The 22,247-nt window shown below is 43.6% G+C and overlaps 1 protein-coding gene across 2 annotated transcripts in view; it reads left to right on the plus strand.

Annotated features, from left to right (window-relative positions):
* Positions 1–22,247, plus strand: part of PICK1 (protein interacting with PRKCA 1) — a 123,488-nt gene that overhangs the window by 23,960 nt on the left and 77,281 nt on the right. For both annotated transcript variants that reach the window (XM_086934811.1, XM_086934812.1), the window contains 2 exons: positions 20,337–20,427; positions 20,924–21,035. In XM_086934811.1, coding sequence (XP_086790937.1) covers positions 20,387–20,427; positions 20,924–21,035 — 153 coding nt within the window. In that variant the 5' untranslated portion in view covers positions 20,337–20,386. The remainder of the gene's footprint in view (positions 1–20,336; positions 20,428–20,923; positions 21,036–22,247) is intronic.

Genomic DNA, 22,247 nt, shown 5'->3' on the forward strand with positions numbered 1-22,247 from the left:
TCAAAATTCAGTAGTGTTTAAGATTGAGATCATAATCACACTGTCCACCTTTAAAATCTTGTTTTCCACTGGTTTGTATTTTTTCAGAATCTAAAGTAGATATTATCGAAGTGCAGTCTGTTTATTTATTTACTTTTTTGTTCCAAGCTGGCGTTCCCATGCACCACTGTGAGTTGGAAGAAAAAAAACCTGCTGGCTCCAGTACACCAAAACCGGGCCCATACGCCCTCTAAGATGTAGCCCACGTATAGCACCTAATTCCACATATTTTCTGTTGTTAATCACTGGATATTGCAGACATTACTGTTACCTAATGTAAAGGCAATTATTTTATTGGCCTTGTAACCATAGACCTCTGCATTGATCCTAATACTATTTGAGCTTGTGGCTTGTTGACCAGGCACAGGCATCAAAAGCAAGCCCTTAGCTCAACAAGTTATATTGCCAGTTTGAAAGAAAATAGAACTAACCATATAGCCTAAAAGTATGCCACAGTGACTGTTTCTTATTGCTTTAAATAATGTACTATGACCACAACTTTTTATTTGGAGCTGAACGTTGTTAAAGAAATGCGAGCCCCAGGACATTTACAGCAGTTGACAGATATTAAGAAGATTTTTTTTCAATGGCCAAGCACACCAGTCCTTTTGGAATACCACCTGGTATAAAGATGCCCAATAGCTGTAGGTTAAGGTAGCACTCCGTGAAATTAACAGATAGTCACTGCTGTTGAACCTGGGCATACACAAATCTGTGTTTAATGATAATAAAGATCTTTATGTAAAAGTAGAAGATACATTGGTGGTCTAGTTTATAAATTCACAGAATGCAATTAGCTAGTAAGCATTAACTCACAATAAGACCAATTGGATGAAATTTGCTAGTTCATTTTTACAACAGTAAACGTTAAGTACATTTGTGAGTGGTAGATTGAACTGGTGAGTTAATGCATATTGAAGTAAATGGCGTGTTTGCTTATCAGTAATCTTCTTTAGCCTTTGTCCTACTCGGCCTCATCCTATTTGGTTATTTTTGGCTCTCAGGCAAGGGAGAGAATGGATAGAAAAAAGGCAAAACTCCATCCACCCTATGGGCAACATAAAAGTGTAGTCCACCCAAAGAGACGGATTACTCTCTTTCCCCTGAGGCGGAAGCCGGGGGCATTCTTTACTTTCCCTCCATGTAATTTGAGCGCTTGTTGGCTGATAGCATTTTTAAATCGTGTATATATTTTAACTGTGCAATTTTACCTAACTTAGCGAGGCGATCTTGTAGGCGAGACTGAAGTCGCTTGTAGGGTCTCTGCACACCGGCGCAGCCGATTCAGGCGCTGACGCCGCCACACAGAGGGACAGCCTCCATCTTTGGGGAAGGCAGGGTAGCGGTCCAGCTCTTGGACACCTCCCACCCTCCTCTCCATGTATTTAAACAGATGGGCTTCCCGTCCGCGCAGCGGGCGCGCCTAAGGCAAGCCCGTCTGCGCCCGTCCGCGCCTGGCCCGTGCCTAGGGCCAGTACCCCTGTCAGTCGGGCGGATACTAATCGTATTAGCTGGGGTAGAGATCAGCTTCTGCAACTGAGACCAGATAGGTGTTTGCCTACTACTCGCTGCTGTCCCCACCACCTGGAGGACGACTCCTTCAAATGCCCACACTGTAACTTTACACTTCCCCCTTGGTGCAAACGCTCCTCTCAACCTCCCTCTCAACCGCCCAGTCAGGCCAAGCGTTCGACTCACCCACTGACGTTGAAAGCGGGCTTGATTAATTGCCGCTCCCTTCCTCGCCATGCCAGTGAGATTTGGATGTCACTTGTCTCTGACGCTTGGGATGTTCTGTTTCTCACCGAGTCATGGATTAGGGATACTTCTAATCCTGATATCTACTTGGCTACTCCTCCGGGGTATCTTTTGAAGGGTATCAATCGAGAAGGGGGCAAAACTGGAGGGGGTCTTGCTATTATCTTAAAATCACACTTCAACCTGACCATTAGTAAACTTACGAATATTGGAATGATTGAAGCTATGTATTTTACCATCGCGGATTCAGCTGCGGTAATCCTTGCTGGTATTCTAGTTTACAATCCTCCTACTGCATCGATCCTCTCACTAACATCATTAATTCACCTGACGGCAGATCTCTCCCTTAAACACCTGCACTTTATAGTGCTTGGTGATTTTAACCTACATGTGGATAATCCACTATGTACGCAGGCCACTCATTTGTTAGAAACTATGCAGGGCTTGAATTTGCCTCAATTAGTGCAGGGTCCAACCCATATAGCTGGCCATACACTCGACCTAATCTTTTCCAACTATGCGAATATTAAGGTCCATCCCTCCCTTCCTCTTACCTGGTCAGATCACTATCTTGTTCCTTTTGACCTAAATCTGTTTTCGAGACCTAGGCCCGCTGTACTAGGCAAAGAGGTTGGGAGAAAGTGGCATAAAGTTACCTGTACTGCTCTGGATCCCTTATTTTGCTACCAGCCGGACCCCCTGTCTAGTGACATTGATGAAAGTGTGTCCAAACTTAATTCCGCTCTGCTCCTTGCCATTGACTCCATTGCCCCTCTACAACCCATTACCTCCGCTAGATCCCGACCCTCTGCCCCGTGGTTCTCTCTGGCCCTTCGTGAGGAAAAGAACCGCTGCAAAATATTAGAACGTAAATGGCGACAAAATTTATGACCTTGAGTCTAAAACTAATTATAAGACAGCTCTAAAAAAGTTCCTTAAACTAAAACGATCCACTATGAGAGACTTTTTCTCTTTACAAATTACAAATGCAAAGAACTCTTCAAAAACCCTCTTTAGCATTGTTAAGGACTTTGTTAATCCTCCCGCTAGGGCTCCTCAGAACTCTTCAAGCCAGGCGCTATGTAATGGCCTGTCTGACTACTTTCAAGAGAAAATCGATAACATCAGATCTTCTTTCCCTACTGATTGGACTCCTCCGGCTCCCTATGTCAGGGTCTTGGAAACCGCATCATTGAAGTCCTTTAATGAGTTGACTATCGAGACCGCATTAAGGCTGTTTGCCCAGTGCAAATCTGGTTCCCCTTATGATCCGGTCCCTGCTAAGGTAATGGGCGATTTGGCCCCTTTATTGGTCAGACCTTTTCTTTCTATCTGGATGCCTCCCTTCACACTGGCAAATTTCCGACTGCTTGGAAGGAGGCTATGCTGGTCTCCCTCCTGAAAAAGGCGGATGCAGATCCAGCACAATTTAGTAACTATCGTCCTATTTCCCTCCTCCCTAAACCTGCCAAAATTCTGGAAAAGGCCGTGCAGCAACAATTGGCGGAATATTTAGAAAGTAACCTATTATTCCACGATTCTCAATCCGGATTTAGAACGGGTTTCAGCACGGAGACTGCTCTCTTGGAAGTATCTGAGACGATCCGTGAGTGTGTGGATAGGGGCGAGGAGGCCATGTTGGTCCTCCTCGACCTATCCGCCGCTTTTGACACGGTTTCACATAAGATTCTATTGGATCGTTTGAGGCAAGCTGGAATAGGTGGCATTGTACTGTCCTGGATTAAGTCCTTCCTTATAGGAAGATCTCAGAAGGTGTTTCTTAAACCTTTCAAATCAGAGGGTAAACCCCTGTGGTGTCCCTCAGGGCTCTGCCCTGAGCCCTCTATTTTTTAATGTTTACCTTGCACCTTTGGCTAAAGTGGTGGAGTCCTGGGGGGTCAGAGTGATCTCCTATGCTGATGACACTCAGCTTGTGTTCTCTTTTAGATATCACTCTGACTCCAGCTTTGCCAGCTTCCGCCATTGCCTGGACAATATATGCTCCTGGATGACCACCAATCACCTTCGGCTTAACACCGATAAGACAGAGGTCTTATTTTTTAACCAGAAAACTCCACTGTCTCCTAGCCTGTGGTGGCCTACGGTGCTTAACCCTCCGCCCACTCCTGTCAAATCAGTACGCAACCTAGGCTTCCATTTTGATGATGCCCTCTCCTGTAAAGCCCAAATTAACAAGGTCACATCAGCCTGTTTTGCGAAACTACGTATGATCAAAAAGATCTTCCCATACCTCCCTCTAGATGCCCGCAGAACCATTATTCAGGCCCTCATTACATCACATCTGGATTATGCCAACAGCCTCTATGCCGGTGCCCCTCAGTACCAGATCGAACGTCTGCAGATTGTGCAGAATGCTGCGGCAAGACTGATTGGCAATATCCCTTATCGGCAGTCGGTTGCTCCCTACTGCAAGAAGCTACATTGGCTTCCCATCGCATGCCGCATCCAATTCAAGATTCTGACCCTCACTTTTCGTGCTCTTAATGGCCTTGGCCCAGGATACTTGAAAAAGCGATTGGTAGTGTCTCAATCAGTCAGATCCTTGAGATCTAATAGTCTACGCCTTCTGATTGTGCCACGCTTCTGACGTTCCAGAATGGGCGGTAGAGCGTTTGGCGTAATGGCTGCCAAACTCTGGAACAGCCTCCCACTTGACCTGAGGTTCAGCCCTTCTGAATCCCTTTTTCGCAGTAAATTAAAAACTTGGCTGTTCTCCATGGCTTGAATTTAGTCTTTGGATTTTCATTTCCTTTACTGAGACTTCCGTCTTTAGCGCCGGGACACCCCTTCGGGGGTAGCCGTGCGCTCTATAAGCTGCTTAAATAAATAAATAAATAATATAACTCTTCCTAACCGTACCAAGCCAAATGAAGACCTGCAGTCATGGGGATCATTATTAGGGCCCCCGGTTTTATGGTATTTTTTTTGTTTTACATTTCTGTCTGTATTTAGCCATATTTATTATTTGCTAATTTTATCTGTATTTAGCCATATTTATGTTGGGTTTTGTGGAGAAATGAAACTGAAACAAGTATATTTCCACGTTTATTTAACCGATAAAATGCTTGTGCTTGAATGCCTGCCAGGTTTCAATGCTGTGAACACCCGCAGAGGATACATTAATGCACTAATATGAAAATATGCAAATTTCAGTATCAACCATGTGCATATCTACAACTGTAAAATCCTCTTTATTTAATTCCTTTCTTTTTTAACCCCGTTACCGGTCAATCGACAAAGCTATTGGCCTGTCAGTCATGGCTGACAGTATTTAGAATTACTCTAAAAGCAACCCAATTTCCGTTTTTATCCACATTTAGAAATAAATACAGACAAGAAAACAAATGTTTTCTGCAGCCGCGGCCCGTGGAGGGAGTTTTGGTGGGGCGGAGAGGCGGGGCTGGGTGGGGGGTGCTAAAATCTGGAGTATGGATAATTGAAGGTAAGTAAACAATTTAATTAATACAACTAATTTTGTAGCGCGCGCTGCATCGCAAAATGCGATGCAGGGTGCGCTACGAAATTCGTTTTATTTATTAAATTGTTTACTTACCTTCAATTATCCATACTCCAGATTTTAGCACCCCCATCCTGCCCCTCCCCCGCCCCGCCTCTCTGCCCCACCGAAACTCCCTCCACGGGCCATGGCTGGTTTTCTGTCTGTATGTATCTGTAAAAATCAGTAAAAACGGAAAACAGGGAGCCTTAGTCATAATGTCAGTCATAAGAATGAATAAGGACTAAGGATAATGAAGATTCCCCTTGAGTAACCAGGATATTATACATGTGTCGCTCATCCTCATCCTACTCATTTTTTTTTTTAAGTATACCAAAGCTAAGTTGGCCTTCAATATTTGGAACCATTTATACACAATAATTAAACTAAACATTAATTATGCACATCACTTTTAATTCGTGTTCATACTGCAGTCAACAATTTTTTTTAATTAAAACCATGTTGACCAAAAGAGTGACGTTCCAGCTCTACCTCTCTGATCTATAATGTTTGCAAAAGTGTGTAACCAAGCCAAGGTGGCCTTTCAACAAATGTTTGTTAGCAACACTTGTATCTCTGCCCAAGAGGCTGCTACACCCATTATGGATCTTCTTTAAATTCCTGACAGATTTGAAACGGCAGAAGGAATGTATACCATAGAAATAGTTGATCGTATCCCTCTATTATTTATTTTGTTGAAAACCTTCTGGCCTTGGTGACTCCACCAAAAGCGACAAATAAGTAGGCATATTTCCTGATGGTTTCAGAACATTCTAGATGAAATACTTCCATTTAACATCCAGTAAATGGTACAGTTCTTCTCTTCTCTAAAATTAGGAACTGGGAAGAATACAGGGTCAATGATCTCCTGGACTGTGCATTCCAGATTTAGCATTTAGATAAAAGTCAGTGTTTGGGCTCAACACAATCTTGTCAGTATTTAAAAAAAGGGTAGGTGACACAACTCTGCTACTAATTTGCCTGTCCTGATGGCAGAAATGATCGTTACCAGAAATTTTGCCTTCATATGCAACTATTTAAAGTCATTTTTACCCTCAGTTTCAAAGGGAACTCCTTGAAGCACTCTCGTAACCAATACAAGGTCTCATAGAGGTACTGAAGGATTAGTAGCTGGTCTTTTCAGCAGTCTCCGTGCCAGATAATTATCCCTACCTGGTCCACCCCAAAGCCCTAGATGCGTTTATTGCTGACCATTGGGCTCTCAAAGTGACTGCTCCCAAGTTATTCTGAAAACTATTATGCAAACATTGATGTATAGCAGAGATATCACAAGTAACCAGTGAAAAATACTTCAGTGAACAACAGTATTGGAAGTTCTTCAAGTGTTTAGGATAGGATGTCACAGTTAGCAGACGCCTGGATCTTTAAATTGCTTTAGCTGACAGCTCTGGGATCCTTCTGCCATAAAGCCAAATCCTCAGAACCTCCACACCAATAGAGAAAGGTTAAACAGAGGTTGACACTCTGGTGTATTAAGAGGACATGTTGACAGATGAATTTTCCATGAAGGGGACCAGACCCATGGATTTTAAATACAACCATTTTCTATGTGGTCAGTTGGCTAGAAATGCTACAGCTTCTGCTGAATTTTCATAAGCAGCATAGGAATAAGAGAACTAAGAATAAAAGCATACAAGAGCCGTGGAGGCTAAGTTGTTGAGAGGATGCGCACTCCCCAAGCTCCTTGTACAGAAAATCAAAAGCAGAACCTGCAACGTTGTTTGTTTGCTTGAGAACAGAAAACATCTAGAAAGGGTTCCAGAATCTCACTGAGACCACCTTTGACGTTAGCAGTAGATGTTGAGACGACAGAAATATTTTGCTCAGTTTATGTGCTGCTACATTCCCCTTCCCTCTGATGTGAATCTCCTTCAGACAGAAAAGATAGCGCTCTGCCCAAAATCCAATCTTCAGGGCAATTCGCTTGAGACGTAGATTTTGTTCCTCCCAGCCTATTTATGTTCGACATTGCCACCATATTGTCTGTTTGTACTAATAAATTATGTTTTTTCAAGATTGCCTGGAAATATAACCAGGCTCAATATGGCTGACATTCCCCTCCAATTTGAAGAATTTTCTTCCTCTTTGTGTGACTATCTTCCCTGAACTGGCGGGGTCCTATAACATTTCTCCGCATCCCTTTGACCTGGCACATGTTGCCACTTTTTGCGGTGGTCTTGTCCTTTTTTTCATTCAAATTGAAAAGATAGGTTGATTTGTGTAGTCATTAGAATCCTCTTCCTTAGAGTATTAGAAGCAGCACTTTAGGAGATGTATCAGAAGAGGCTTTAGATGAAGTCTGACCCAAAGCACCAGGAAAAACATGATGTCACGGGTCCCCATACTTTCAACTGCTTTTGAACTGGAACTTGTTGTAGAGTTGGTAGTTAAGACCATATACACATCAGCCTGACTGCTCTTTCTACTGGTAAAAACATCACCCTGTTGTTTGGAAGTGTGCTTCTATTAATGTTCTGTTCTGAGCTGGGTACAATTTTCATTTTGGGAAATTAGCCAGAAACCCACAACGTTGTACACAATTCCTTATTGCCTGCCAACCTTCCAGAGCGCATTGTTTTGATGAAGCAGGAAGTGGCCAGGCGACCAGTATACAAAAATGTTCCAACCGTGAAGGTATGAAGATGCAACCAGAGGAGCCTGTCGTCTTTGTAAACACTCTATGGGTAGACCTGTGCCAAAAGGCTGAACCTGGAATTGAAACTGCTTTTCAAGGAGGAATAGTTAAATGATGAATAACTTCCCTTTTCCCTCTCCTTCTTTGGAACTGGAATGATCACCTTCTTTAATATTAATTTGTAAATGGCATAATCAGGAGCATTGAGTCTTCATTGTGGTTGAGGTCTTGCCTTCCTGTTCTCCCTTTATCTCGTATATTTAACTTCTCTGTCATCTTGCAAAGGAAAACTGTTATTACTGAGATAATCTCCTGAAGGGTTTGGGAAAGAAGACTTTGAAGAATGGTACAGCATGGGTCCAGATGTTCCAGATGATTTCTTTGAAAAGATGATGACAATTCTGTCCTAATTGTTCCGCAGCTTCATATACTGAGTGCTGCTGACTTCTTTGCTGAATCGGTAGTCCATTCTCTTAGATATACATTTCTTTGGCAGCTACTATAGCTCTCTCAGCTACCTTCGTAGTGTTTATTGTATCGGAAATGTTTGAGAAAAACTCACTGTATTTCTCCATGGCCTTCAGGTGTGACGAGCACTCAGATCACTCTTGAATTGACATGAATAGGTTCTTGGAATCTGTAAACAGGGATGGACTTGTATAAGCCTCATAGAAGCAGGTCCTCATAGCAAGGTGGCCTCTTGTATAGCACTTCTTTAGGGCAAAATCTATATTTTTGTCCGTCTGTTCCTTAAGAATACTTTACTCTGATATCAGGGTGCAACCCACTAGTCTTTATCAGGAATCTTTCTACTCCCTGAGCACCCATCTAATACATTCTGATGAATAAGGAGACCCAAAGAAGGAGCTCTTTGTAACTGCCTCAAAATAGGCCCTGCAGAAGTACTAGACCATTTTTCCACAGAAAACCCCTAATTTTGCCTTACTCTGCCCAGATTTCTCAAGTAAAAAATAGGCACAGGGAAAAGGACTCCTCTATAAAATGCATCTTCCTAGATTGCATGCCCATCTTGAAATATTTTCTCTAGAATCAGTTCTCAGTGTTGAGAAAATATAGTTTGCCCACCTGAAATATCTTATATGAATAAACAGAAAATGCGTGAAGAAGCGCTACTGAAATGATAGTCCGCATATATGTAGAGCTGTCTGCCAAGATTCCCCCGTCAGCACGATGAAAGGAACATTAACATCTGACTGCCCACTCATGTCAGACTGTGGAACTCTGAGCAATCTCCCTGCCCAGCATGCAGTCCGGGACATTGGCCTTAACCGACCTCCTCATGCCCACAGCGGGCAACTGAACAGAACGCCCATTCACCGACAGTCAAACCTTCAGTGAAGCAACCACTCCAGGAGAACCTTGGGATAGAATTGTCCTTCCAATTCTCTTGCAGAGTTCTCTTACACACCTTGTGCAATCCCCTCTCCCTGTGCCGGCACAGAGAATCCCAGGCATGTCGTTGCTCATCCAAGCCAAGCAAGGATCCTGCATTCCTGTCCTGGTCTCAGTTCATGAGACGGGGGAAAAAGCAAGAATGAATATTGGATGTGGGGGTACACTATTATAATTCCATAGGCAGGACAGAGTTTCGCCTTTTACGGTGTGTTTTTTCTCTTGTCTTAGGTGGAAGACACCTCATAAGTAATGACTGGGACAAAGACCAAGGACAATAAACATAAGAGTGTGAATGTGCATATCAGTGAGTGGATGGTATGTTAGTGTAGTTAAGTTGGAATAAGCCAAATTGTATCAGCTTGCTACAAAGCAAAGGACTGCACCATGGTATCCTTAATGACACAGTATCACTGTAACATGGACAAAAAGATGGCGCGCACGGAGAAGGGCAACAAGCAGTTAGAATAAAATGAAGGAGGGCAAGTACAAGTACAGGGAACTGGACATAATGGAGAAGACAGTTGGGGAGAAGCTTGGAAGATGGCATATAAGAATGCAGAATTAAATTGTGGCTTGAAAAACAGCTGTTTTTGAGATACATAGATGGGCCACTGCAGTCAGCTGTGAGTATGGTGTGGCAAAGAGCACAAGGAGCTACAGCGGCATGGCCCCTGGCGGGTTGTAAAAAGGATGTTAACTAGAAAAACCAGGGGGAAAGGACGGTTGTGAGCTTGGGTTGCACTGTGCTGGAGGCGAAGATGAAGTGGTGAATATTTTCTCTACCATTTATACCATTGAGTGTTTGCACTCACAGAATTGCACGATCCTGCATCTGCTCATTGAGTGAACAAGAGATACATGTGTGACTCATATCAAGGAACCCAATGCAGCATGCTCAATTTAATTAGACGTTAAGCAATGTTAAAACCTTCAGAAGGCTCAAGAAGATGCATTCAAACCACTCCCTTGAACCCAAGCTATAAACAAGCATTGGAAATGCAATAGGTCTCGCAGCATTAGAGTTAGTGCTTTTAGAATTGTTTATGGTTTTTTTTGTAAATCTTTAGCATTTTTCTTTCCTGTAGCCAATGCTAAAGAATTACAAATAAAAAAAGCCATAAACAATTCTAAAAGCTCTAACTCAAATGAGGGTGAGGGGTTGAGGGTGAGGGGTTGAGGGTGAGTGAGGGTGAGGGTGAGGGTGAGTGAGGGTGAGGGGTTGAGGGTGAGGGCGAGTGAGGGCGAGTGAGGGTGAGTGAGGGTGAGGGGTTGAGGGTGAGTGAGGGTGAGGGTGAGTGAGGGAGAGGGTGAGTGAGGGTGAGGGTGAGTGAGGTGTTGAGGGTGAGTGAGGGTGAGGGTGAGTGAGGGGTTTTGGGTGAGTGAGGGTGAGGGGGAGTAGTTGAGGCTGAGTGAGGGTGAGTCAGAGTGAGGGTGAGTGAGGGGTTGAAGGTGAGTGAGGGTGAGGGGTTGAGGGTGAGTGAGGGTGAGGGGTTGAGGGTGAGTGAGGATGAGTGAGAGTGAGGGTGAGTGAGGGGTTGAGGGTGAGTGAGGGGTTAAGGGTGAGTGAGGGGTTGAGGGGGAGGGGTCGAGGGGGAGGGGTTGAGGGTGAGTGAGGGTGAGTGAGTGAGAGTGAGGGGTTGAGGGTGAGTGAGTGAGGTTGAGGGTGGGTGAGTGAGGGGGAGGGTTTGAGGGTGAGGGGTTGAGGGTGAGTGAGTGAGGGTGAGGGGTTGAGGGTGAGGGGGTGAGGGTGAGGGGTTGAGGGTGAGGGTGAGGGGTTGAGGGTGAGTGAGGGGTTGAGGGTGAGGGGTTGAGGGTGAGTGAGGGTTTGAGGGTGAGGGGTTGAGGGTGAGGGAGGGTGAGTGAGGGTGAGGGTTTGAGGGGGAGGGGCTTTATAGTAAATGGTTCATGTTGTGAAGTCTGTTAAAAGAGAAAACAATCAGGACACCATTGCAGTATGTCGATAAGAAAAAAAGAAAACAAGGATCAAGAAAGTACAGAACCACCACAGCCGAATTGTTGCGAGACACAGCAAGATTACCTATTGTAAGTGGCCCTCCATTGCGCAAGCCTAAATCAACAAAAGCCCAATTACGAGAAACAAGGAATAATCGCTTCAAAAGTTGCATGCATGATGTGCATATCATATCATCTCCAAATATATAGGAACACATATCATATTGAAAGGAACAGGCACCGTTGAGACATTAACAAGGAACCAAGCCCCATCGCATAAAAAAGTGCAGGAATGGTGTAGATGCAGTACTAACTCCTGGTTAAATGACAAATGGCCCATTGATGGGGGCAAGCACAGTTGACCTATAAACATAAGTGTCACTGTGTGTGATGCCTCTATAGCAGTACAGTAACGTACACTATGTAAGACTTGATGATGTAAGTCACTAAGTGTCAACAGCGCAAAAAGGTGATGGGACGCACAGAGTGATGTGCACTACGTGACGCAACAATGGATGACTAAAAGTAAAACCACAGACGGATAAAACGTGAAAAAAGTGCACACTATAAAAATGGAAACACCTGGAAAGCATAACAAGAGTCCTACACTTAGAGGGGTCTATGTCAATAAAATGGTTCCAAAGAGGCAAATGCGGGTTAGCCGGCAACGTCGACTCAGTTAACTCCATTGCAAGCGTTCCGCGGAACGTGCCATTCAAGCATGCACATCCTATATTAGCAAAATGAAGCACTAACAGTACTAGCAAAGTTATGTAACTAAATGGCTCATGAACATGAGACGACTCACTTGGCTAAATAGAACCGGGCCGGGAGCACAGGTCATCCAACCATCACGCATAAAATAGTGCCTCTCATTATAAAAAAGATTACCTTTACGGAGCTAAACGTTTGAAACTCGGCATGGTCACCGGCATATCTGAAGCGAAAGCAGAGGCGCCATTATTTAAAAGCACGCACAACGCTGCGTCGACTGGTCACACGTGCTTTAGAGGATAACAAACACGGAGAAAGGACAACGCGGAAAGGTGAAAAGAGCTAAAGGGGCCGGCCATCTTGTCGTTCCGAAAGCTCACCATACGTTGCTTAGATTCATGGTATAAATGACGTGTTAGTAAACACAAACAAGACGGAGGGAAGAGAGGGGAGGGGGGAGGAGAAATGCGACACGGCGGGAAGGGGAGGGGGCGGAGCGGGTTAAATTAAACTAACAAGACGGACGGAGGAGAGGGGAGGGGGAGGAGAAATGCGACACGGTGGGAAGGGGAGGGGGCGGAGCGGGTTAAATTAAACTAACAAGACGGACGGAGGAGAGGGGAGGGGGGAGGAGAAATGCGACACGGCGGGAAGGGGAGGGGGCGGAGCGGGTAAACCAAGACGGACGTGCACGCGCTTTTAAGCTCAATGCGCATGCGCATTGAGCTTAAAAGTCACGGGCACTGCAAGGAATCGCCACGATTCCTTGCAGTGGATAAAGAGTGGATAGGTCCCAATACTCTCGCTTGCTCGATGCGCATGCGCATCGACAGGCGAGACCTAAAAATAATCAAACCATGGTGACGCGCAGCACCTGATATTTGATTGGGGAATATATATATATATATATATATATATATATATATATATATATATTGTAGTTAGGTCAGCATTTTCATAGGAAATGCTTTCTTTGTTTTGCTAATATTTTTGGTGCTATTTGATAACGTTCTAGCTTTAAAAAAAATGTTTTGCCTAGTTTGTCATGGAACGTTTCTGGGTGATCTGTTAAGTGGGTGCCGAGAAAAAGGGAAATAGTGGGGGTCCCAAAACACAAAGTCCACATGCATTTTCCATGGACTTTTTGGGAAACGATTTTGCAAAAACTGCTGAACAGAATAATACTAAAGCAGAAAGGCAGAAAGCTAGATCTTATTTCAGAAAGTGTGCTTATTTTGATTTGGTGTAGATCTGTTAAGTAGTTCTTGAGCTAGAGTGTCTCAAAAATATTTGTATATCTGGTTGGGTTCAAGCTACTCTCAAGAGACCCAATTTAAAAACAAAGTGCTTTCTGATTAATCAGTTTTTTTTTTCCTTTGAGCCTATTCGGTGCCGCGGGAGCCACCCTCCCGTGGAAGCGAATGCTCTAATTGGCTAATTTGAGTTGGTAACCTATAACTGACTAGCATAATGGGGGTTACGAGTTGCTGTTAGGAAGAGGCGTGCCAAGTGTGTCCCTTCCTAATAGTGATGAGGATGTAAGATTGTTTTGTAAACGCATTTCGGTTGCAAAACAATCATGTTTTACTTCCTACTTCAAGTAGATGGTAAACTATTCGCGAACTATAAGGGGTCTCCCTTCGCGAATGATAGAGAAAATACTTTTTATGAGCAGGCAGTGGTCCCATTGACCACTGCTTACCATCAAAAATGGAAACAGGAATGTTTCATTGTTCTTTTTTAAAGGTGTCCAGTTTTCATTTAAGAAAAACAGGCTGCATAAAAAAAGTTGCTTTACTTAAAAGCAAACACAGACATGGTGGTCTGCTGTCCCCAGCAGGTCACTATCCCTGGGTGGCCATTTTCAATGAGCTGCAAATTGCGACGTGCCTTATGAATATTAATGAGGCAGGTCAATTGCGACCCTATTGGAAATCGCTAATGTGTCTGAGACAAATTAGTACATTTCATTTTGCAAGTCTCAAATTGGGAGTCACAAAAAATTGCCATTCGAATCTTGCAAAATAAAATGTTAGTACATCTGACCCCAGGTCCCTTGTTCTGAAGTTAATTTAAAATAAAAATATAAGGGGGCTGGGTTTCGATACCCTGTCCCCCCCCAGGGCTTGTGTGTGTAAGGGGGGTGGCATTTTAAAAGATAAAAGCTGGGATGGGATCCTGCCAGATTCCCAAGGAATTGCGCCAAAAAAAGACTCATAACTGTGTTTTTATTTAAATAAAATGTGACTCCCGGGTGGGTCAGGGCCCTGGGGTTCAGTTATTATATTTCTGGGTAGAGGGCATTAGTGTGGGCCCCAGAGCCCGATTCCCTGGAGCTAAATACTAATTAAATGGGAGGGGGCCTATAGCCCGCCACCGGAGCTGCAAGAGGGCCCAGGGACCCCAACCCATGGGGCCAAATTGATAAAAAATGGCATATGCTGGGACCCTGGATGCCTTTCCTACATATAAACAGAACTATTGGCCAAGGGGTCTTTTTGTGAATGTTTTGACCCTGAAGGCAATTATATAGTCTTATCAGGATAAGTCATCTGACTATTGTAAACACCTACAAGAGAAAATAAGCATTCGCAATGCCATAGGTCTCGCTTTTTTTATAGAGTTGGAGCTATTGGTGTTGTAATGGAAATGTTTGTGTGTTTTGTAGTGGAGTGGATGTATGTGATGGAATTTGTATGTTTTACAATGAATGTCAAAGGAAGCGTGTTCATGGTCAGATCTGGTGTATGGGGCATGTCCGCCGCTATGTGTGCCATGCAGGGCTTTAAGTGGGGTGAAAAAAACAGGGGGGGGGGCTCTCAAAGGGGCGTGGCCGATATATTTAAGGGTGTGGCTTAAAAACACGTAAGCTAAAAATCTGTACTTGGCATAATGCACCGTTGGACTCTTATTTTGGTGTTTCTGTCATTGCATCCAGATATATGATACAACAAGTAACATCTTACCTACAACAAGTTAGGACTATTGGCTTTGTCAGTGGTTGTTAGTTGCATAAGGTAATAAGCAGCAACTATGGCTTGCATGTAATATTGAAAAAGCTTCCACTTAAAGCCATGGTGACACCACGACAATGTTGCTGGTCCCGAGTTTCAAAAAGAGAAGGGAAACCAGAGAGAAAATGATTCTCTTTAAAGGATTTCCCTTCCCCTACAACTCTCACCTACAACCCTCACCTGGCATGACGTCATGCCGTAACTTCTCCACTAGTGAGAAGTGGGCAGTGTGAGTACGCACACATCGATGTGCCTGCTGTCACTGCAGTCTGGAAAAAAAGCGACCGCCTGTGGAGGGGCACAAAACCGAGCCCAAATAAATGAAATAGAGACCCGTTTTGAGGCCCCCTTTAAAAAACTGCTGGGGCTCAGCACCGGTGAGACCTGGCCCACTTAAAGCCCTGGCGCCATGTAAATATAATGTGACATATTCGCGATGAATACTTGGATTGTGTACTTGGCATTCACACTACCGGTGTCCAGTGAAAGCTATACACAATAAACAGTAATGAATGCGGTTTTAAGCAGATATTGCATTCCTTTACAGTTTGATAAATATAAAAGTGAGTATACCCATCTACTTGAATGCAAACATACTTCTACAATGTGCTGTCTAGTACTGCTCCCAATTATATACCCCCATTGGTTTCAACTGGGCCTCATAAACAATATGATTCTTCATATGTCTTGCTTCCGATGCTCCTGCTACAATTCAAATGTTCTGAGAAAAGCACCATACTACCCTTTGTGGACGTCTTTTCTTTAATACAGTGCCTAAAATAAAATAACATAGGAAGTTCTTTGAAGGACTTCACACAGATCTGTGAGTAAGTAAGTAGACTGGTGGTCTATGGCAGTTTCCCAAATATCGGATAAGCCTAGCACATCAAGATCCAAATAGGTAGTCCCTAGGCAGTGAAGTGCGACATCTGAGTAGCTCTTCCCAGACGCTGGCATTTAAGGAGTCAGGGTCTGCGTCGCGGATCTTGCGCCAGTTAGTTACATATGCACTCCGTCTTTCTAGTGTTTGTTTGACCACCCCAAATTCTAAACGAATTTGGGCCGGAGACGCGTATTTGGGAAGGTTGAAGATAGCCCTGTAACAATTGGCTATGAGTGTGTCTAACAATGCAGCGTCCTTCCCATGCAGCGATTCGCTCCCATAGGTGAGCGTTGGTTGAAGTTTCGCTCGGAGGATTTCAAGGAAGGGTTTAAGGGTGAGGTCAGGGAGTTTAGTCTTTAGTGATTTCAGTGCGAGGTGGGACATTATTGCCTTCCCTAGGATGGACTGGAGCTGAGGCCTAGACGTGTTCTTAGAATCCAGCACGACGCCAAGGTATTTGTATGTGGCTACCCGTTCGAGCTTTACTCCGTTCAGGTACCAACAAGGGATCCTTTTCTTCCTGTAGTTTACCGTCATGACCTTAGATTTATTGAGGTTTATTTCTAGGGCATTCTTTATCGAGAAGGCATGGGTACAATTCAAGAAATGCTGAAGGCCTATTGGCGACCGGCTTATCAGCACTAAATCGTCCGCATATAACAAACTAGGGAGGGTGGCTTTTCCTAGCTTGGGCGCATGATTACGGCATTTGTCAAGTTCTTCCGGTAAGTCAGAAATAAACAGATTGAATAGAATTGGCGCTAATAGGCACCCCTGCTTTAGTCCTTTAGTTGTCCTAATCTGCTTCGAGAGGTGCTGGCCAGTTCCAAGTTTAATTTTAACCCAGGTGTTGGAGTGAAGCAGTATTAGGACATCTAGGAGATGTTTCGGAATGCCCCAAGAGGATAGTTTTTTCCAAAGTTTGTTTCGGTCCACATGGTCGAAGGCCGCCGTATAATCAATAAATGAAAGGAAAAGACAGATCTGTGAATATTGCTGATTTATTCCCTTCTTGAAATACCTTCTCTAACATAATGCGCGCATAATTGGTTTTTTCCATCAGTGGTGGCTCGCATAAGGTGTGCTGTGGGGCGGTTGAGGCGGGGGAGGGGCAGGGTGGGGGATAGTAAACTCAGACATATGATGGAACGGAGGAAAGTAATTATTGCTTTCCTCCATTCCGTCTTATGTCCGAGTTTACTACTCCCTTCCGCCCGCAGAACGCCCTATGCAAGCCGCCACTGCTTTTTATGTCGTTTTTACGTTTGACTAGCTTGCGCTTTTGGGAAATGACTGTCGCCAGTCCGGATTCATGTGCAATGACGTCTGGAGACCACAAGGTGGCAACATTGGAAGAAAATTAAAATACTTTGTTCATATCAGAATGGCTACAAAGCTCTCGGTTTTGAGAAAGAAAAGGTGACTGTGGGGGAAACTACATTTCATGTGGGTTTGCCTAAAAACTTGCTTTTTCCAAGTTTAATCTTCCTCTGACCTCATTCATCACTAAACCCTCTGTTTATAGCACATTTCTGTAGCAGCAATTTAAAACAAGCATTTACAATGCAATAGGTAGGTCTTGCATTTATGAGAGTTTGAGCTGTTGGCTTTGTAAATGACAATGTTGTTTCTAAAACCGATAAATAAAAGGCATTGTCATTTACAATGCCAATAGCTTAAACTCTCGCAAATGCGAGACCTATTGCATTGCAAATGCATGCTATAAAAATAAAATAAAGCGTTAGAGAGCATGTCGGACAAAGTTATTTAAGAAAATAGTGCTCGGAGGCTGTAATTAAAGCCTACTGAGCAAAAACGCACATGTCGGGGTGTTGCCATGGGAGGTTACAAAAAGAGACAAGGCAGTATGAAGGAGGAACTATTAATCCTTTTGACCAATGAACAGCCACAGTTTACAGTTTACAGTGGACAATGACACAAGTCAATGAAAAATGTGGGCGGAAAGTGGGCGTAGCTTCAAGTCCCTACCTTAATACAGCATGCCTTGCAGAGCAGCAGTGCATGCACTGCCCAGGCTTGACCTAAAAAAGCAGGGCAGAGAACTACACCGAGCAGAAGTGAAAAGGCATAAATCTTGCCAATAAAAAACATGACAAACTGGTCAAAACCGAGTAAGATAGAATGCTTAATTGTACTGAAACTCTATTATATGCAATCCTCTGACACACAGAAGCACACCACTCCAAATGTGTACCATCCGGAAGGAGGCTGTGGCGTAACCTCTAGGGCTGCCCACTTTGGGACCTGGGGAACATGGTTTGAGTCTCGGCAAAACTGTGATTTTCAAGAAAAAAAAACATAATGTAAATACATGATGAACAGGTAGAGAAAACTACATTTGATGTGGAAGTGTTCCAGTGTCAATGTAAAACCAGCAGCAGGAGGGAGGAGGAGGCAGCCGAGGAGAGAGCGAGTATTGTCAGTAGTAAATTGTGAACAAGCAGTTGCATATTGCAGGAAAGCATGTCGGGTATGCGATAGGAGAAAGTAATTAACGAAAATAGTGCCTATAGTCGGTAAAAAAATCATACTATGTAACAACACATGTAAGAGGGCCAGTCCTCATGGGACGTTACAAAAGGAGATAGCGAGGGACTAATGAGTTGGGGAGAGGACTTGCCCTAACGTCTAGGGCGGTCGACCTCGAATCTGGGGAACCGGGTCGAGTCTAGGCAATGAAGCTGAACATCCTGTGATTCTGGGCAAATCACTTAATCTCACTGTGCCTAACAAAAATGCATGTGTCGTCATGTAATGCAACTGGTGCTATGTAAAGCGCTCTGATACCCGATTCGGGTCAAGTTTGCGCTATATAAAACTCTTATTAAAAAAAAAAATGAGTGGCTATTAAGCCTATTGCTGAATTGATACCCATCATTTAGAAAGGACAGGAAGTGGAGCCAACTGGAAAGATGAGCGGAACATGTGCAGAGCTTATGCGAGACCTAAAAATGAGAGGCCTGTTTAGACAAAAGATAACCTACTTGGTATATAGATACCATTCACAACATCATTTTCTACTCTGGGTTCCAAACATGAGTCCGTGTGCAATATACTCCTAAAAAGAATAGTTGAATATACTGGGCAGGCCCTCATAGGGCTATGAATATCACTTCTGCCTTATAAAGTACAAGAGGTCTGAAACTGAGTCTTCTGTGGTACATAAGGGAATGGTGTCAATGTATCCATCACACACCCATGTGTGAATACATGCAGAGAGGTGCCCATTTAATTTAAGCTTTTTTACACAAGCACACACACACACATGCGGATCACCATGCATAGCCCTGCATCTATCTGTATGCAAAGGGTATCCACCAGAAGCCGATGGCTAAGGGACCTAATTTCTTATGTGTTAAGAATGTACTGAAATTTTTGTACCAATCTAATGTGAACTCAAAACGCATGCACAAATGCCACATTATTTACTGACCGCTGAATCCCCAATTAGGTTACACATTACAAAGCTTGATCTCTTGAAACCATAAAATGCCTTTCATAAATACCTTGGACAAAATGCCCACAATCATATCAGGTAACAGAGAAATCCAGAGAAATCACTTACTAGTATCACAGCCCGGACAGGCTTCCTGTTCAGACTGCTGCGTCTCACCAAATGTGGATGAGAAGGAAGATTAACTCCTCCCAATAACTCGTTGTCTGTGAACACGAGACCACCACCATATGATTCCAGACTCCATATTGGGGTCACTACCAGGGTGACAGTACTCACCAATAAACAGCCATCACCAATAAAAGAATACCAGTCATCCAGTTGGAATTAAACCAGGATTCGAGTGATAAACAACTTTAATTGTCACAGTTTATGCCCAGTAACCTGTGCCTGCCTTGATATCCCAATGTATATACTTGTTGTTTTGGGCATCCTCATGGTGATTTGATCACCACTAAGTTTCCAATTACTCCCTTCAATCCCATGTCTCTGCATGCTCTTCCTGATCCATAGCTTGACTCTCCCCAGGTGTGCACGCAAAAGAACCCATAAATTCATGACAAAATAAATCTCTTCTCTGCTGTATCGATGCATGCCACACCCCCTTATCCTTTGTGCATGGGTAACATGTTCTATGATTAGCCTGGTTTTAAGTCTTACATAGGTCTCACACATTTTGAGGTTATTCCCCCTATTTATTAAAGTTAAGCCGTGTGATAAAGTCTCTTGTGATTGGCCGTAACTCTAGTGATTGAAAAATCTGCTGACTCCACAAAGAATATTCTGCTTGGTGGCTTAACATTTCATGGGTACAGGCCACAAGATTCAACCGTTTATAAAGTTAAAAGTTGGTTTAATGCAGTTATTGTCCTGAGTTAGATATCTCATAATCGCAAGTCCTTTTCCTGCAGCACCGGACAACTGACTGATTCCGAAGTCCAAGAAGGTCTATTGCAGCACCATGTTCTCGGATTTCGAATATGATCTGGAGGAGGATAAGCTGTGAGTTATTCATCTCTTGCACAGGAGAAACCTTGTCTCATGTCACGGACTGGTAGTGTTGTCATACCTGACTTAGGACTGATCACACTGAACATTAATATACACAAAGTTTGGGTTGTTGGGGCGTTCAGGCTCTGACAAAATGGACATACATAGGTCTTCAGAATAGCACCTTACAGAGTCCCCTTAGCAAAACGATCATCCTTGCAAATAACACTGCTCTTTGGAATTGTTTCAGCATTTGAACGTTTGGGCCACTCTGTAATTACTTCTCTTTCCAGTTTTCTCTCATTATCCATCGCTCTTCCACATCCTATGTCATCATTTTATCTGGCTATTTATGTTTCATTGTCCCTGGCTACCCTCCTCCTTTTCCACTTTTCCCTCTCTACCTCCCCCCTCATTCTGTATCACCTCCCTTTCTTTCAAGCCAAGCACCTCCTGTATCTCTTGTTGTCTTCTTCTCTTGCTAACCTTATATTTTCTCCTCTCTCAGTGGGATTCCCACTGTTCCAGGGACCGTGGCCCTGAAGAAGGACAGTCAGAATTTGATTGGGATCAGCATTGGAGGTGGAGCTCAGTACTGCCCTTGCCTCTACATTGTGCAGGTGAGTTGATTATATTGTGCTGAATGAAGGTTGCACAATATTGATAATGGTGCAGAGGTCAAGAGGCAACTTTCCAATCCTCTCCGGTGAGGTGCATGCCCATTTTAGAGGTTTTAACTGCCCTCACAAACAATCTAGACCGAAAAGGTTTATATAGTGCATGTTGAAGAATATCTGCCTCTTGAGCACACATTCACTAGTTAGGACATATTCCAAAATGGTTTCTATAGATGGAGGTTTATGAGCAGGCCAAAGAGTTTCAGAATGTTTTGTTTAGAGAGGGGGGCTACAAAGTGGTCGCCTGACAGTACCAAAACAATTTAGAAGGTTATACTTGGTCACACATTGCTTGCTAACTGGGTCACTCATTGCTTAGCTGTAAAGAATGGATAGGTACGTACTGTAATGGTACTGCATAATTTCTTCTCAACTGCTTACTTTCTCAACATCCTTGCCTTTCTTGGATTCTCTCTTTCCTTGTCCTCAGGCTGCCCTAATGTTTTCCCTTTCTTGCACCCCTGTGTCTTACACCTTTTATCTCTCCTTCTTCTCCCTGTCTCAGTGGTGTGAAATTTAATACAAAATTAACTTGTCCATGGGACAGGTTGCTTCCTAAATCTACTTGTTTTGTAATGTAATGATGTCTTGTAAAGCGCATGAATCACCCCACATGGGGTATCTCCGCGCTGTAGACCGATGGGGAACCCGTCCTGGCTTTCCCTGTGAGATGGTCCCTTCTGGGTGTAACAAACTCCATGTGTCCCTTTGGTTGCATGTAGAGCGGCGACAAACTATGGCGCCAATTTTATTACATAAGCACTCTGATAGTAGCCTCTCTGATTATACCAAAGCTCATACCCTAGTAGGGTTTGAATACTAGCAATTCCCTTGTTTCACCACCTTTCCACAGATATACATAGTGAGTCTGGAGGTAAGCAATAGTTCTCCACGGTTGCAATGCTGTTTTGAGTCTGTGCAAACCTACTAACTTGCATATTTATGGGGCTTCATCCACTTGTCTCCAATATTTTCCCATATAGACATAAGTTGGAAATTTACTTCTGACAAGAGCAGAGGTAAAACTTCTTGCAGATTTGGGGGAAAGAGTGGTTGGTGGGAAAGTGAACTTGTTACAGCATAAGAGATGTTCGCATGAGGAAATCTACCCATGATTATTTATTTGCTAATGCTAAAATGCAGGTCACAAATATG

The sequence above is a fragment of the Lissotriton vulgaris genome, chromosome 8 (assembly GCF_964263255.1).
Source record: "Lissotriton vulgaris chromosome 8, aLisVul1.2, whole genome shotgun sequence".
Classification (NCBI taxonomy): domain Eukaryota; kingdom Metazoa; phylum Chordata; class Amphibia; order Caudata; family Salamandridae; genus Lissotriton; species Lissotriton vulgaris.